The following is an 18311-nucleotide window of genomic DNA, read 5'->3' as shown; positions in this document are numbered from 1 at the left end:
CAAAGTATTATGAACATATTGTCCTTTGACAATTGCATATGCATAAACATTTTTAAAAAACAATCAGATGAAAATCACAGGTTAACCACAAGCACTTTATTGAGTAAAACAAAATAATTTTTGCCTTTACTTGCAACTTAGGTGAAATATTACAGTATCCTTGTTTCTTATTAACCAAATCAGACAAATCAAAATGTTAAAAATGGAATGCAATGTGCCACAACAGCTGCCCAATAATAATACATATACATCAGTGGATATCTGCATTATAATGGAATATAACAGATGACCACTGTCCTCTTTGCTGACAAGAGTCCCACTGGGATGAGCCTGCTCCGGGCAGCACTGTCCGTCTCAGCACTGAGGCCCTTCAGGCTTGAGTCCCAAGTCCTGCCTCATACTCAACACAAGAGTGAGGGGTGATGGGTCTGTGCTGATGCCAGGGCTGGGACCAGGGCAGTGTGCTTAGGGAGAGAGGAGAGCTTTGAGCAGAGCACGGCTGTTTCTGTCCCACCTACTCCTTGCCCTCGTCCCTCCATCAGTAACTCAGTCTTTCTTGACCCGTTTGGCCTTGGCGATATTTTCGTTACGTTTCTGTTTTTTCTTCAGCTCCTTGTCCCGTGCCTCGATCATCTTAGCTAGTTTCCACGACAACAGCGCACTGGCAATGAAGAGGGGTGTGAGAGCCAGTATGACGGTCGTTAGGAAGCCATAGGGGTCTTTGGCAGCCCACTCCACCACATACTCTGCCCATGCCCGCACATCAAACATCCTGAACGCAGTTTTCAACGTCTATCACACCTGAGGAGAGGGGGAACCTTAAGTTAAACAAAACAGCCTATGACATCAGACTATGACATGTGACTCCAAATTTGGGCAAGGTTTCAGCCTGATTAGAGCCCATATTGACTTATATATTATATATAGAATTTTAAGTAATCCACCACTAAAGGTGAAAGGGCCCTGCCTGGCCTGGGCCGTGGCTCAGCTGTCCAGGCACCGTGGCTGGTAATCCAGTCTAGCAGTGTGCCGCAGGTTCGACTCCCGATCCCGACGGCCTTTACTGCATGTCACCCCCCCATCTCTCGCCCCATTTCCTGTCAGCCTACCGTGTATATACCAATATAAAATAAAGGTGAGAGATAAAAAATATTTATAAAAAGGTCCCTGCCTAGGGATCTCATCTCAGGCAGGCAAACTCAGTATCATCTTTTAAATCTCTTCTTAACCTTTTGACTTATTCACTGTTGTTACTGTAAACACTTTTTGAAAGGTGATATACACGTTTTTTAAAGTTATTGTATACTCAATATACTGCCTGCTGATCATTATGATCGATTGATCCAAAGCTATCCAAGTCATCTGACGTCATGACATCATATCTAAGGTTAGCTAATTCAAGTAAAGTCTGTCAACACATAATGCTGATAATTTCCCGTTGGGAAACATCACTACTTGCTATCTACTCACCACACCCTTTTCCTGGCTACAGCAAAGAAGCTAAGCAAGCGTCCACTGTCATTTGGATGCCATATTTGCATTCCTGAGATGAGCATGAAAGATTTGCATTGCTAGCTAAACCGAAAACATTCGGCCTAACTTTCGCTATCGGCTACATAGCCCAGCGAGTGCACACAAACATAACATAAAAACAAACGTAAGCTTAAATGATGTTTAGTGCGTGCGTAACTAGTCTAACTATTAAAGATACTCACTAAATGATAATTTTGTTGATATCCACGTTACGTCTTCTTCACTCCTCTCCCAGCTCCAGGAAGTGTAGTGATACTACTGCTAACTCGCTATTGGTTGTGACGCGTACTTCCGACAGATGGGAATTGTAGTTCTGTAAATCAGTTGAGTCGCCTTCTCTTGTTCTCTCTCTCTCCCCTCTGTTCTCTACACAAGGCAGGGAAGGGAACACTGCTCGGCGTGGTTTGGTCAGAGGTGGGACTGTTTCATATATATATATATATATAAAAGTCTTCTCACTATGACTGTGCTGCTGAATGAAAGACAAGACAATATATATAACATTTTGTGAACTACGTACTCCGTAAGATCTAAATTCCGTCAGATATGCCATCAGACATCTAAATATAAAATCACACCCGTGTGAAGTGAGGGCTGCTCGCGCTCTTATCACCATATGTCATCATACAGACATACATCATCTCATTCTCAATGGCACATCTCCCACCGAATCACGCCGGCCAATCACAACTTGCGTCCTCACTTTTGTCTTCAATGTTTGTGTTTACACACTTGTCTTCAATGTTTGTTTACACACTTGTCTTCAATGTTTGTGTTTACACAATGTTTGTGTTTGTGCACTTGTCTTCAATGTTTGTTTACACACTTGTCTTCAATGTTTGTGTTTACACAATGTTTGTGTTTTACACAAATACTCAAAGCTTTTTTTATTCCTACTTTTTTGATGTATGTAGCATAGATAGAGATAGATAGATAGATAGATAGATAGATAGATAGATAGATAGATAGATAGATAGATAGATAGATAATATATTGATAATTATGTCTTTGGACCATAGAGATAGAGGGAGAACATTTGGATACACAATTCAGTACCGGGCATGAGCAGACAAATTGTCTCCTAGTTACGTTAGCTGGTTGTCAGTAACTTGGGCTGTGAACTACATTTACTTAAAGAACTACAATTCCCTTCGGTCACTCTTCCGGGATTTTACCGGAAGTATAATTTGCCACGTATCCCAAGTAGGCCTCCCGGCAATAGGTGTCGCCATAATTCACTTTTGGGTTACCCTCTGAACTCAAATACATTACTTCCCCATGTCCAAAGGATGTTATGACTTATGTAGTATAAAATGTTGTCACTGATGATGTGTCAGTGAGAGATCGTTTTAACGCTGTACGGACCTGCCATTTCTCTCCCGATGTGATTTGTAATATATATCAAATGGAAAATCCCCATAGCTCTGGTGTGGACTTCTTTCTTCCGTGTCTGGTGTCAAACTCATTCTAAGGTATTCTGGTATACTCTGATACTTCTACTCTGCCTATTCTTTCCTTTTGGTATTATAGTTTTCCTCTAAAGTATTTATCCTTAAAAGGTATTACTATAGAGTTACAGTTGAACATTATAACAGTAAAGATAAAGTTAATATTCACTTGTTTAAAAGGTTTACAGTCCTTAATTCTGACTTCTTGAGTATTTGTACTCTATTACATTCTTACAAATTCTCCTCCACGGTACTCCTCCAGAGTCCAGATGATTGATTGGTCTTCAATCCTTCCCTTATCCTAAATTTATATGCATCAGCAGACATTACTGATCATGTGTTGGTCTTCACAGTAGGCCCTCTTCCAAGAAGTGGATAATACAATGCAATACTGGCCATAAATGGCCTAATCCAATACCACACTTCTGAACAGAACCAAAATACGACTAGCATACTAAATATGTGACTGAACTGAAAACGATGACTAAATAGAACAAAAGAGGACCTGCTGGGTTCCTGAACTTCCTGTGGGGAAGTATTGAAACCAAATCAGGTTAGAACACATCTGCTCTGTCCATACGGCATGGATCACTTTCAGCGCGGTTCAAAGGCCACACTTTTACTCACACAGAGGAAGAGGGAGGAGGTCAGCTGCAAACACATGCAGGGACGAGCCAAACAAACATTCACTTGACTTTACTGACGGGCACTTTCTGCCACACAGTTTTATTAGATTTTTTAGAAAACGTCCTAATCTATTGTATGGTTATTATTGGTGTATTACAGGCGATTCAGAGTAAAGCATTGCAGCTGCACCCATGATGACTATTTGACTCCTCAAAAAGTAAACAGTGGGCCCCCCTTTCATGAAATGATGAGACTAATGTTTTCAGCAAACAGCGACAAAATGGCTGAGCTAACTTTTGTTCTAATCAGCTCCACCAGCCGTGTGTGTGTGTCATGAATGATGGTTGTAAGTCAAACCACCAGTCTGACTAGACCTCAAAGAATTTCCAACAGCCTTTGAATGTGCATTTTCTGGACAAAAAAACCTGTGTGTGTGTGTGTGTGTGTGTTGAACTGCCTACAGGCTGCAGAAGCACCCAGTCTACCACAAATAACAGCTGACCATGATTGATAAATGACTTGTGCAAACAGGCATGTGTATAGCCCTATATCCTCATGTTCCTCCTCCCACGCCCTTTCCTCCTCTGACAGCTGAGAGGCCTTTGGACTGGGCCTTGAAAACAACCCTCGTGATGTTATTGAGAAGAGGAGAGCCCTGCGGTGGTAGCAGAGAGTCCAAAAGAAAAAAATCAACTCTCTTGCCCCTTTTGCCCCTGTGGGAAACTGTGAGACCGCCCATGGATTAGTCCCCGCCTTTAAACTCAAATAAGAAGGAAACTTCAAAGGTTGTCGGCCGCCAGGGCCCCGCCCTCGTGCTCCCGAACGGCTTCACAAAGGATTTGCCGACGTTCGGGAATTCCGCCTCCAGTTCCTTTTATAGCGCCACTCGTGCGCTGGCAGCGCTCCAGGATCCCACCCATCTCGGTTAATTTGACAACACAAAGGACTTCACGGAACTAGGAGGCGCCGCCTACTTTTCCAAATAAGGGCCGTCTATCCATGTACGGCAAACAATCGGTGCAAGAGTGTCCTTTTCTCTTCCTTATCCCGTTTATATGATCGGAGAGGAACTGCGCTTCAGGTTGGAAGCGGTGCGATCATGGCCGAGCGAGTCCAGCAGCCCCCAGCCAAGCGGCTCTGCTGCCGGCCCGGCTACAACCCGGCATGCAGGCAGGGGCAGCGGGCTGGAGGAGTCCTGTGTGGCGGCTCGGGGTCCGCTCCAGGAGGGTCGGGAAAAACGCACAACCCCGAGTCGCTGCTCGATATCGCGGCGCGTAGAGTCGCGGAGAAGTGGCCGTTTCAAAGGGTGGAGGAGCGGTTCGAAAGGATTCCCGAGCCCGTCCAGCGGAGGATCGTATATTGGTCGTTTCCGAGAAGCGAGAAGGAGATCTGCATGTATTCCTCTTTCAACGCCGGAGGAGAGGAGAGTGGGACTAGCGGGGATAATAATGACGAGACCCAGCTGCCTTTCCTACGGGGTGTCACTCTCCTAGAAGGTGGTTGGGTTGACAACGTATTGCAAGTCGGTGAGTGGGTTGTAATAAGCGTTTATAATGCAAGCAAACGGGTTATAACAAATAACACATTTTCCACATTGTTTGGCTTTTTCCATGGACCCACGCCAGGCATTTAAAGGGCTCGTGTTTGCTTTCCGTCGTCTATTATGAACCGTGGCGTGTAGGCTATTTCTAAACCAGTCCACCCAATAGCTGTGAGAACAGCCTATTTTCAGAGAAGCTCGTAATAGTAGCCCACTTCTCCTTGTTTTTGCCCAGTGTGCTGCGCCCATAGAATTGCCCCGAGCCACCCCAATTGGACGCTTAGGACTTTGTTCCTATTTTTGTGTCTTTCCAGCTCTGTGCCCCCACCAATGGGTAAGCAGACAAAAGCCCCCTATATCTTTTCACCGCTGGCTAAATAGAAGATATTTAGAAAGGGTGGGAGGGACGGCGATTTAAAGCCACAGTGCCTCTATTTTGTTTGCCAAACACCTTTGTGAGAGAGACTTGAGCTTTTCTGTTGGCTTCTCTCATATTCTCCTAAAGCCCAAGCTATAGGAGGCTGCTAAAGGAAAAGATGCATTTTTCCCCGAGCTGTATTATGTGGCAGAGCAGGGACTCCAGGGAGTAAACAGAGGTGCTGTGGGCTGTACAACCCCCCTGCATAGCTGCCTTTGCCAGAGCCACAATATTTCACTGCATTCGTCAGTGCAATAGGCTCAGCTGTCACTCCAGCTCCCCACCCTTGGAAACGGTTCAGGATTCTAATCCCATTACCCTCTCCAGTTCATCCGAATCTTAATGCATTCTGCAAACAAGATTTTATGCATGATCTTCCCTCGTTCCTCCTCCCTCTGCCTCTCTCTCCCTGGCTCACTATCCCTCTGAAGAATCTGTGACTGTGGAGATGGCTTCAGCTCTTGTGGGCTTGGAGAATGTGCAGTGCACAATAGTAGCCATGGAGCAGGCAGACAGGCAGGCAGCTCTCTCTCTCTCTGGCCTGTTTTCCAGATTCCCCAGTATTAGCCTCATTTATGTGCTTGCCCTGTTGCTCCAGAAAGTGTGTGTGTGTGTGTGTGTGTGTGTGTGTGTGTGTGTGTGTGTGTGTGTGTGTGTGTGTGTGTGTGTGTGTGTGTGTGTGTGTGTGTGTGTGTGTGTGTGTGTGTGTGTGTGTGTGTGAAACAAGTATGTGTGCTTGACCATGGGAGGCGTGGTTGATTAAAAAACGTGTGTGTGCGCGCAAGTGCGTGTGCGCCAACACAAGCTGTCAGACAGTCTCTACCAGACTCAGAGAGTGGAGGATGACATGTAGTCGAGTACACAGCAGGAGGAGGGCATCTTGTGCTGATTGCAATTTTCGCCCCAGAATCTTGTGTTGGGAAAAATAAGCCAAGAGAGAGAGAGAGAGAGATAGTGATAAATAAAAGATGCAATCTTCTCCGGGGGACATGCAGCCACTGGAGAATGAGGGCTTAAAAGCAAGGCAACATGGGAGGGGGTTGTCAGCCACATCACAAACCGCATGTATTGGTCCATCAAACACACAGAGGGTCTGGCCTGAAAAGATGTGTGTGTGTGTGTGTGTGTGTGTGTGTGTGTGTGTGTGTGTGTGTGTGTGTGTGTGTGTGTGTGTGTGTGTGTGTGTGTGTGTGTGTGTGTGTGTGTGTGTGTGTGTGTGTGTGTGTGTGTGTGTGTGTGTGTGTGTGACTCTGTCTCCGTGTGCACGCATGCTGTCAGTGAGCTGCGATTGAGCGTTGATGATGAAAGACAGTAGAGCAATAGAAGTGATGCGGAGGTTATTGTGTACGAGTGGGGGGAGAGGAAAGCTAATATACTTGAATGGATCTGCCATCGCCATACTCTTCTCTCCTCCCCCTCTCCTCTCCTCCTCCTCTGCCTCTCTCTCTCCCAAGTGAGCCACTATAAAACTCTCCATATTTACTCCCCTAAGGCCAACTACCAGCCCCCCTGTCTCCTGTGATTATTTATCTTTTTCTCAAAGACATTAATCACACGCTCTTTTCTTTTTTCTCTCTCCATACATCAGGGCTGAGGACGGAAGGGATTGGTGGGGTGCTGTTTAAGGGGAATAGTGTTAGATCTGGATGATATGGAGAGAAAAAAAGAGTAGAAGCCTATAGGGGAAAAGTACATAAAAACTAGGAAATCGTGATAGGAAGAGTGTGTATGAAAATAAAGAATGAAGCTGAGAGAGAGACACACACAGAGAGAGAGAGACACACACAGAGAGAGAGAAAGAGAGAGAAATGGATCGGTTGTTCTGTCTCCCATGTGAGCTCCTCTAGTCCGGTTCCAGATTTCTGGGTAAATATTCATACTGTATAACAGTATAATATGACACACATGCATACCATTGCTGTGATACTGCTGTTATTTTTGCAGTCCACCACTCCTTATTGATAATGGTGTTATAACACCACACTAGTAGTCATCTTTGAACAAATCTTGCCATACTTCATACCCCTAAAGCTTCCTACAGGTGTGGCAAAGAAAAAGACAAATTATGGCATTGCTCTGCACAGTGCCGTTCAGGAAGCTAGTCTCCTTAATCCAATATTATTATTATTATTATTAGTCGAGTATCTGGAGTGTTTTACTTAAAATCTCCTTTAAGTAACAGAATCTCCATCATAACGGAGCATCATTAAATGGAATGGAAGTCTCCTGTGTATCCCAAGCTGGTCATTTTGATCGCAGCATCTGTTCTGAGTTGGGAGTTCATTACGCATAAAAAGAAGGCTAATATTATGATGCCCCATCCTCTAATTATAGAATTCTAATCCTATGGCTTTAATATGGCATGGCAAAGCATGCTTGCACTTCATTACCACCACCAGCCCCACACATACACTACTTCCTGTCTTAAGACCTCTCGTCTGGGTCAAGTTCATCAGTTCATCTACTCGCCTCTCCTTCGTTTGTGACATTGGTTGGTCCCACCCCCCATCCCCCCAAACACCACCACCCCATCCCATGTCTGCCTCTAGGGCACTATGCCAGGAGGCAGGAGGTAAACCCCCTGACACACACACAAACCCCCACCCCTTTTCTTACTATCCTGTTACCGTAAGCCCCATATCCCTAAGGAATGACACAGTGATGCCTGGCATATGTCGCTCTCTGTGATGTCATTAGCATAGACTACATGCTACAGTCTATTTACTCAAGCTTTTTCCATCATTGGTCTAATTCTCTGCATGAGTCTACATGTCATGTTATTATGCTGCTGCCCCAAATCTGAGTGATTGAGGCTATGTTTCTTTTAAGTTTTGTTTTTATGTGAATTCAACTAGAATTAATGAATATAGAAATGCAGTCATTGGTCTGGGTCGTTAATTGTAAATGACAAGTGGTTCTCGATTACCTTACCTGGTTTACATAAAAGCTGAAGAAAACGTTTAATTAAAGACATTCTCTGGCCTATTTCAGTGCATTTTCCATGGTGGTGGTGGTGTTGGGACTAAGCCCTGGCCTAAATATCACTGAATGTCTTTAGCTGCCATGCCGGTGGCCTGTTTGAGGGTGAATGTCATTCTCCCCGGTTCCACCTATTTCAACACTGAATGTGTTTTGTGTGTGTATATGCGTTTATTTTTTTTCCTTTTTTCCTTTGGGGGGGTACTGCATACATGAATATGAGAGTTTGTGCCACTGCATGCCCATAATTCAGGTTAATTTGTTCATGCTCTGGAGAATCTTAATTAGCTGTCTGCATCATCTACCTCCTCACACTCTTTTCACCATGTGTCACACAGTGAAATAACAGACATTGGTGCATGGCTGCCCTTTTTAACCTGTTCCTTTGTGTGCCAGATATCGGACGTGATAGCCAAACTATCTCCCTGCCCGCTATAGGGGTGTGTATGTGTGCAGAAGAGATTATACTGTATGTCAATGGCTTAGTGCTTTTCTATTGACTGTAAATTATGTTCATTTGTTGTCCAAACTGTGTTTGAGGCAAGCTACTCGGTCATGGGCACAAGTTGAGAGCCATATCCTTAGTCTAACACATACACACATGCATGCAAAAATCACAGATAAAAAAAAGAACAAAAAGTGTGTGCACATGATGTGAGTACGTTAATCTTGTGAGAGCAGCGTTTTACGTGCCAAGGAGAAATGTGTGCCACTTAGAGAGGTGGAGTGACATTGAGCATGTTTGTGTAAGAACACACATATGCACACACAATCACATGTAGATGCCTACACAGTGTGTGTGTGCACACACACACACACACACACACACACACACACACACACACACACACACACACACATATCTCACCGTTTCTTTTCTTTTTTTGAGTGGGGGTGTTCAGTCTCTTTTTTTTTCCTTCTTCACTGAGAATTCACCAAGCATTTCAAAAGGGCTTTTCGAGGACCCACTTTGACATTTCAAGTATTTTGTCCACAAAGGTGCAGAATTTAAGATCTGGAACTTAAATCTTGCATGAGCATGTTGTCTGAGAGGTAGAGTCTGACCGAACTGGCTTTTAGTGAGCGATGCCTATTCTTCATGTTTGTGTGTGGGCTATTTCTTTCTTTTCATGTGGTTTTATCTGTTTTTATTTCCAGTTAGGTTAACAGAGAATTCCTTTATCTTTTACAAGGCCTGTGGAGAAAGAGCCCACATCCCACCACAAGAGTGAGACGAGAGGGAAAGGGGGGGGTTGCATCATAATGTTATTGAGACGCGTTCACTGTTCAGTGGACACAACATATAGGCTGCGAGTGTTAAAAAATGCTGACACAACATGGCATACAGTAGGATTGTAAAGAAACAAACAAAACAAAAAACAATGTCATGCCGTAAAAGGATAAGAAGGCTGCAGAGGTTGCTGATCACATGTCGGCTATGATTCTAGCTCTAAAGGTGCTTTTTTTTAAGGTGATAGAGCTGGGATCTGCCTCAGGTCTACCCCTCGCCGTGTGACTAACCCTGGGATTGGATCGTCATGGAAACATGACTGAGCCTAGAGCTAGTGTAAACAGCTGGCCCTCCAAGAGGGAGAGAGAGGGGCAGCAATCGCATCCAAGTGAAGAGACTAGGAATCTTTGGGGGTGGGGGGGGTGTGTGTGTGTGTGTGTGTGTGTGTGTGTGTGTGTGTGTGTGTGTGTGTGTGTGTGTGTGTGTGTGTGTGTGTGTGTGTGTGTGTGTGTGTGTGTGTGTGTGTGTGTGTGTGTGTGTGTGTGTGTGTGTGTGTGTGTGTGTGTGATGCCATGCCTTCCTCTCATTATGATGGTTGAATGGAAACAAGATAGGATACATTTCAGCTCTCTTGTAATGGAAACACATTAGCTTAGTGTGTGTGTGTGTGTGTGTGTACACCATGCATTTGTGGTGCCCTCGTGGGTATGTATGTACACTACAGTAGGTGGAGTAAAGACTGGAGGCATTCATCATCAATGCATGTGTATTTAATGGCATTGTAATACTAAATGAGGAAATCAGACCCGTCTGAATTGAGTGGTACTGTACTGTACCGCCTTCTTCCCTGGCGGGTGTGTGCGTGTGTGCGCGCTGCTCAACAGTGCCATCCAGTGGTATTGGCGTGGTACTTTCGTGCTCATACACACAGACATACACACATAGTCACGCATGGGAGTGGCGCTAGCACCACTCAAAAAGAGGTTGTGCATGCATTTGTGGTGCCCTCGTGGGTATGTATGTACACTACAGTATGTGGAGTAAAGAATGGAGGCATTCATCATCAATGCATGTGTATTTAATGGCATTGTAATACTAAATGAGAAAATCAGACCCGTCTGAATTGAGTGGTACTGTACCGCCCTCTTCCTGTGTGTGTGTGTGTGTGTGTGTGTGTGTGTGTGTGTGTGTGTGTGTGTGTGTGTGTGTGTGTGTGTGTGTGTGTGTGTGTGTGTGTGTGTGTGTGTGTGTGTGTGTGTGTGTGTGTGTGTGTGTGTGTGTTGCTCAACAGTGCCATCCAGTGGTATTGGCGTGGTACTTTCGTGCTCATACACACACAGACATACACACATATAGTCACGCATGGGAGTGGCGCTAGCACAGAGGTTGTGCATCAGCAATGGTTTTCAGTAGAGTGCTAAACCCAAATCCAGTATACATCGAAATCTAGGAATTTAAAAAAAAATCCAAAAAGCTATACAGCAAGTTCCTTTTTGGCGTGTGCCCACTGTGCCAATAACGAAATGGATTTATTACATTTTTGGATGTGCTACCTTTTCGGATTTTTTTTTAATTGCTAGTTTTTGAGGCATTGTAATAGTCTACACAATTTTACAATACATATTATAATATTGCTTCTATTTGTACACTCTATGACTGAAATGAACACTATGGATTTAACTGAGTGTGTACAGTACATTTTGAGTTTGGCTTCATTGGAAATCAAACCCATAGCCTGACACTGTTGGTGCCATGCTCTCTTCATCGACTGATACAGGAGCACTAGCTGTCCTGCCAGTTCCATTACTCTCCCAGCCCATCAACTGTTTCCAGTTGCCTGCCACCACAGCCCCAAAGGCCAGACTCTAACCAGCTCCATTCCCAGACCTAGATGTGCATGCGCCCCCATGCTTAGATGGATGATTCCCACCACAGACCATAACTTACTCTAGCCAGCTCAATTCCCACTTCTGCACCCTGCCATAACTGTCTCCTGCTCTCCACATTCCCAAGTTCAAACACAGACAAGCCATTGGCCAGTCCCTCTCCACTCGCAGGCCAGAGCTGACTTCTGCCTGCCCCATTTCCAGCCTACTTGCCACAATCCCAAAGACCTGACTCCAGCTAGTCCCAGACGCCCCCTGGTCCAGTCCCAGGTCGAAGCTGTCTCCTCTCTAATCCCTGTCCCCTGCTCCAGCAATAATTGCCCCCACCACCACCACCACCACCACCACTCTACAGCTTCACCCCCTGTCGCTTGTTTGGGCAACAGCAAAACTAGCAAGCTTGCTAATTGCCACACTTGCATAATTATTATCACTGTGCATTTCTCGTCTTAAAAATGTAAAGTTAGGGTAAAGTTCCTGCTGTAGGCTCTCTCTCTCTCTCTCTCTCTCTCTCTCTCTCTCTCTCTCTCTCTTGTCGTCTCCTGTCCCAGACGGTGGCTGCTGGTTGTGTGCGTCAGCGCTGCTCTTCGGCTGGCCGACTCTCTCCAGGAATCTACCCCCCCCCCCCTTCCATCACACCGCTTCACCTCTTTGTGAAGAGAGGAGAGGAGAGAATTGAGAGGGAGAGGACTGGAAGCTAGTAATAGAAAGGCTACTAAATCCACAACGACAAGCCCCTATTAAATGGCCTTTTTTTCCCTCTTCTATTTCATTTAATGACTTTTATTACCAGCCACCCTTCTCTCTTCGATTTGGCAATAATAACAACGCAGGGAATGCAGTGCTCAGCGTTCTCTTCTATCTGATGCTCCCTCGTTTTTTTGTTTTTTTTAATGAATTCCTCTTTGCACCAATGGGCTGCTGAAATAAGCAGAAAGCAACCTAAGACTCTGCCTACTGCAGAAGGTGGTAGGTTCAATACATATATGGTGACTCTTGGTGAGTGAACCATGTGTATATTATGTGTGTTTGTCCATACATGCTTAGTTACATCCGTAACTAAGCATGAGTTTGCAGGGCTGGATGATAGGGAAAAAATATCCTTAGTTTCGATATTGTTAAATATCACAATATCTGCATGGAAATCACAGTAGAACTGCAGCACTCTTTCATGTGTTCTCTGTGTTGTGTGATACGTGTGGTACGACAGTGTCACATTGAAAAAATAGCACGTTATTAAAGCTCACAGTGCATCATGGATGCACCGCGTTGTGAGCTTATAGATCTGCTATTTTCGGTGTGTGTGTGCATGTGTGCGTGCGTGCGCGCGGCACAATCAATCATTGTATACTGAAGCTAGTTTCCATGTATGTATGGTTACCTGCTGTTATCACTGATTTAAGGTCAAGGGTTTGCTTTGTTTTTTATCTCGGAACAAAAATACGTTCTGCCTAGAATATATGGATCTGGGCAAAGGACAACATTTCTCAGGCACAGGTCGATTGTTCTTTAATGTTTTCTTAAAATCTTCTGAAATGTTTTTTGGGCCAGGTCCCAAAGGAGAAATTACACCTTTATAACCGAGAAACACAGGCTCATTAAACCATTGCTACTTATTTGCCATAGGTGGATTTGCCAAGACAAGCACCCAAATTGTATTTTCAAAACCTAGGTCATGTAGACCATTACCCATCTCTAGCAAGCTGTTGAGCTGTCCCTGCGTGCCGTGTGGCTCACACGAATGACTGAATGTTTTCCTTCAATGGTGTTCAAGTAAAGGTGCATAAAGGTATTTCCTTTGGCCCTCCTTTTTTGTGAGTGTGCAAGTTAGTACGTTAGCATTCATGGCTCAGTAAGGGCGTTTATGGCTGTGTGTGTCAGGCTGAATAACGTTGAGGCATGTTAATGATAAGAGGGTGGATGACATTCCCGTCCGTCAGCGTTCTCACCCTATCTCGTTTCCATTCAGACACACAGACGTGTGTGTGTGTGTGTGTGTGTGTGTGTGTGTGTGTGTGTGTGTGTGTGTGTGTGTGTGTGTGTGTGTGTGTGTGTGTGTGTGTGTGTGTGTGTGTGTGTGTGTGTGTGTGTGTGTGTGTGTGTGTGTGTGTGTGTGTGTGTGTGTGTGTGTGTGTGTGTGTGTGAAGAAACACACTTGTCTCATAGCCTTAGGGCGCCAGTGACTTGGCGCCTTAGAATAAACAACAGTAGAGGATGAGGGTTTACCTGCCACTGACCCCTGTCACACACACACACACACACACACACACACACACACACTGGTGGAGGTGTTCACTCATCGAAGAGACCCTCCCCCAGCATTGAGCTGGCCTTATGCTGACCTCTTTACTTGACCCCTAGGGACTTAGTAAGGGTCAATCTGGTCAGACAGTCCCTGCTGTGGGCAGTTACCCTGCTTGAAAGGTGTACCCACATGGACACAAGAAATGCACAGATTGCACATTTGGGGAGTAGGTGTGCTAATTTGTGTGCATAGATGATAGTATTGTATCTCTACAAGATGGCACATACAGAGAGAGAGAAAGACAGGGCGGCTGCTGACATGAGACAAAGCAGGGTTCAGGGTTTCTTGACAGAAGAATCCAGAATGTGAGCATGCTGGAGGGGAGGAGGGAGCTAGCTAGCCCGTACCGTTCTCCTCTGCCTGGCAAGCCAGAGTGTGGTGGTGTGAGCTATGCAGAAGAGGAGGAGGAGGAGGAGGTCTTAGTGAGTGTGTGAGGTGCCGCTGGCTGTGCCTGTTGTGAGGATGTCGTGGCTGTGCGGCATCTCAGAGAGAGAGAGAGAGAGAGAGAGAGAGAGAGCACCAAAAGTGCTAATATAACACAGCTCTGTTTACACCTTTATTTGATTCCTATTTATATCCAATATTTATTTGTAAATACATTCTTGTTCCACTTTGGCAATGTATGCTTTGGCAATGTATGTTTTCTCATGCCAATAAAGCTCCATTGAATTGAATAGAGAGAGAGAGAGATTTCAACAGACTGGAATTTGGTTGGTGGAATTTGGTTAGCCCTCTGAAAAGGTGTTCTTTCTCTTTCCTTCTTTTTCTGTAGCTATCCAGATTTTTCCTTCTCTTCGTTTCATGTATTGCTCCCCTCTCTCTCTTTCGAGGCCCTTTAGACTCTTTACTTTCCCCCCATCTCAATTTTCCAGTTTCATTCCCAGGCCAGGCAATAGAAACTCATATCTTATTTACACTGCCCCTATCTAGATACAGCATGTTTCCATAGTGCTTCCTGTGTCTAAACTCCCACAGGAAAGCTAGCTTGATCACTAGCTCCCCCAGCTCTAAGCCTTGCACTATTACTGTGTGGTGTTGTGTTGTGCTGTGGTGTGTGCACATTGCTAGCAGCAATATCCAGACCTCCGGGGCAATCACTGTTTCTACATTTAGAAGATCTCCGTTTACCACCGTCTAGAATTAGGAGAGGAAAGGACCTGGCCTATATACTATGCTATCCTTCTTTGGATTGTTTTGCATAGTCCCAGAAGTTGGCTAGCTAACAGGCCTCCGGAAGTTCTTTCCTCTCAGCATGATGTTTAAGAGGCTCCTTCTAGAACCACCTCTCTACTGTTGTTTGTCTCACTGTGTTGTTAAAACCCCTGACTCTCCAGTCTGTCATAGTGTGTTAGTGGGCCACACCCCCCCCCCCCCCCCCCCCAAATGGCTGCCTGGCTAGCTAACGGACTACCTGGCGGGCTATCCCCAATAGGCGGCAATATTGCCTCGCCTCCAAACCACCCCCCGCTCACTGCCAGCGACAACCCAGCCCAGGGAGACATGGGTAATGGCCCTCTCTGATGTACAGCCCGACTCGATTGAACTCGATGGGCGACACACGCCTAAAATAACAAAAGAAGGAGAAAGAAAGAGAGAAGGCTGGAGATGGAGGAGGGAGGGAAGGAGCGAAGCGATCGATAAAGCAGGGACACATCTCCTAATAAAGATTTATTCCACCCCCCCACCCACCCATGCGCCTTGGACGGGCCAAGAGGGGGAGGAGAGAATGTGATTAGCGGGCTCCTTTTCCCTGGGTATCTCGTAGTCGTGTGTTTCTGTTTGTGTGTGTGTGTGTGTGTGTGTGTGTGTGTGTGTGCGCGCATCTCCACAACTCTCTCTCCCTGTACCACATGTCTCTCGCCCCACTCTCTACTCTCCAGTGAGCAGAAGGAGTTAAAAGCAGTCTCTGTCGTTTGTCCTGCAGCAGCAGCAGCTGTGTCTCTCTCTCTCTCGCTCTCTCTCTCTCTCTCTCCTCTCTCTCTCTCTCTCTCTCTCTCTCTTCCCCCCCTCCCTTCCTCCCTCTCTCTTCCTGTCAGCTAATATTTAGTTAATCTTTGGTCTGGGACCTACGGGACTGGCCGGAGTTCCTGGTGCCCCATCCATCTAACACTGATCTATATTCCACACTGGGTCCCTACGCCATTAACCACCACCGATGGGTGGAGAGGGAGAGGACGGCAGGAGGGGGAAAAAGATGGAGACACACAGAGGTAGACAGTGGGCTGGATACAAGGGGAGAGAGAGAGAGAGAGAGGTAGAGTTGCGGACAGGATAAAGTGATGGAAGGAGGGGGGGGGGGGGTCATGTATTCCAGAGAGAGATGCAGACACCAAGAGTTAATTTAGGAGACACGTTCGAGGATGAGACAAAAAGGCAAAGAGGAGAAGGTTTGTTTAGAGTGGAATAGAATAAATGTGACATTTAGTTTTCTAGATTTCTGTTATTATTTTTTTCTAATTTCTAATCGAGATCCCTGCATTCCAGAATGACTTCATTGCAGCCACAGAAAGTGTGTGAGAGAGAAAAATAAACAACAAATAGAGTCTGAATGGCTCCCTCTAAAGGTGTGAAAGGTAGAAGAGAAGGAGAAGTAGGAGGAGACGGGAGGGGCGGGACCAGTGAGTGAGTGATCCATATGCAACAAGCCAGCCACTTCATTGATATGCAATGTGTAGTTATGAGGGCGTCGTCCACCTGCAAGCGCTCCAAGTGCTGACTCACTCCCCATCACGCAGGCTAAAATGCTTTTATGCCAGACGCCTGGCCCATCTGAATGGAATATAATAGGCCATAAAGTGCTTTGCTAGCAGCGACTGCTTGCCCTGTGGCAACCCCTCCACCCCCCACCCGCCCACTCCAAATCTCATTTCGCCACTTTCATTGGAAACAAAGCACGTATGTGCCTAGTTTTAATTACATCGTCGTCTCTCTCCCCTTCAAAGTCCTCTCCTCTTTCCATCCCTCTATCTCCTTGACATTGCTCCCTCAGTTCCTATCGTTGCATAGAGGGCTTTTATTTTCCCTTCCTCTCTCTCCCTCGGTCTCGAGTCTTCCTGTGTCCGCCGTCCCCCACTCTGCTGCGTGTAATCACTTCACCGTGTGTGCGTATGCACATGTGTGTGAGTATGAGTGTGTGAGGGGCACCTGTTTGGGATCTCGGTGCATGTTTAGGGTCATGCCTGCAGGTCGTGTGTAATGAATAGCAGGACTGTTGCTGGGCCACAACTGCTTAGACGGAGAATAATACTCCCGTGATGGAAGGAGAGGAGAGGAGGATGAAGGGAGGGAGGGATGGAGGAAAGAGGGAGCGCAGGAGGAAGAGTGAGTGAGGAAGGGAAGAGCGCGGTTGCGAAGCCAGTGAGCCCTAACCACCTTCTGTCAGTCTGTCTGCTCTCTGCGCTGTTTTCTCTCTCACAGGAATCTAATGGCTTTTCCACTGTCCTCTGTCCAAACCTACACCACCAACCCCAGCACTCTGCTCTCTCCTCTTTCCCCTCTCCTCTTTCTCCTCTCCCTCTATAGCGTCTCCCTGCCTCCTCTCCTTTTCCCTTATCGCTTCTCACCTCCCGTTTCTCTCACTTTCCATTCCCCCTTGTTAAAATTCTCCCATAACTCTCCTCCTGACTTTCAGTAACCCCCCCCCCCCCTCTCTCTCCCTCTCTCTGTCCTTCCAGCTGCTGGCCAGGGGAACAGCTGACTAAATCTGGAGCTGGGGCCCTTGGCTCAGGCTCTGGCTTGGCCACAGCCTCCTCCTATTCCCAGCCCCTGCCTCCCCCTTAATCTCTCTCTCTCTCTCTCTCTCTCTCTCTCTCTCTCTCTCTCTCTCTCTCTCTCTCTCTCTCTCTCTCTCTCTCTCTCTCTCTCTCTCTCCCCCCCACCCCCGATGGCTTCTAGCCTTAGTTCTTCTCTCAACAGATCCAGCTAAAGGCCTGGCCAAGGCCCAGCCTCTGAGCCTCCGCTCAGCCCGAGTCTCAGTGGTTCTCTGGCCCCTGCTCTAACCGCCCCCTCCATCCCAGCTCTGAGCTCAAAAGCCCCAAATCTCTCTCTCTCTCTCTCTCTCTCTCTCTCTCTCTCTCTCTCACCCATACCCTCACTCTCTCTTTGCTTCTTTTTCTTCCATGCTCACTTATCACTCTCTCTCGCTCTGTCTATGGTCTGTAGCTAGGCTCCTGGTACTGCCCCAACTCTGCTGGAGCGAAGCTTCATCCAGGCTGGCTCCAGTTCAGCGCTCATGGCTCCTAACCAAGTTCTGTATCCAGGCCTCTATCCCTGGCTAACAGCGCTAGTCACTGTAGCTCACTGCAGTGCTCGGTCCCAAACACTGTTCATTCCTTACATCTAGTC

General features: G+C 46.3%; 2 protein-coding genes across 3 annotated transcripts in view; one reads left to right on the top strand and one right to left on the bottom strand.

Annotated features, from left to right (window-relative positions):
- Window positions 1-68: 68 nt before the first annotated feature.
- Window positions 69-1863, bottom strand: smim15 (small integral membrane protein 15). The gene is made up of 2 exons (XM_079515254.1): window positions 1716-1863; window positions 69-801 (listed from the first exon to the last, which is right to left on the bottom strand). The coding sequence occupies exon 2, from the start codon at window positions 769-771 to the stop codon at window positions 547-549; it is 225 nt and encodes a 74-aa protein (XP_079371380.1). The 5' UTR covers window positions 772-801; window positions 1716-1863; the 3' UTR covers window positions 69-546.
- A 2310-nt stretch (window positions 1864-4173) lies between these two features.
- The window catches only part of LOC306934524 (zinc finger SWIM domain-containing protein 6-like), a 63608-nt gene continuing 49470 nt past the window's right edge, over window positions 4174-18311 (top strand). For both annotated transcript variants that reach the window (XM_079517125.1, XM_079517124.1), the window contains exon 1: window positions 4174-5134. In XM_079517125.1, the coding sequence (XP_079373251.1) occupies window positions 4708-5134 (427 nt within the window). In that variant the 5' untranslated portion in view covers window positions 4174-4707. The remainder of the gene's footprint in view (window positions 5135-18311) is intronic.

The sequence above is a fragment of the Electrona antarctica genome (assembly GCF_951216825.1).
Source record: "Electrona antarctica genome assembly, chromosome: 12".
Lineage (NCBI taxonomy): Eukaryota > Metazoa > Chordata > Actinopteri > Myctophiformes > Myctophidae > Electrona > Electrona antarctica.
This window is presented reverse-complemented; position numbering and strand designations above follow the sequence as displayed.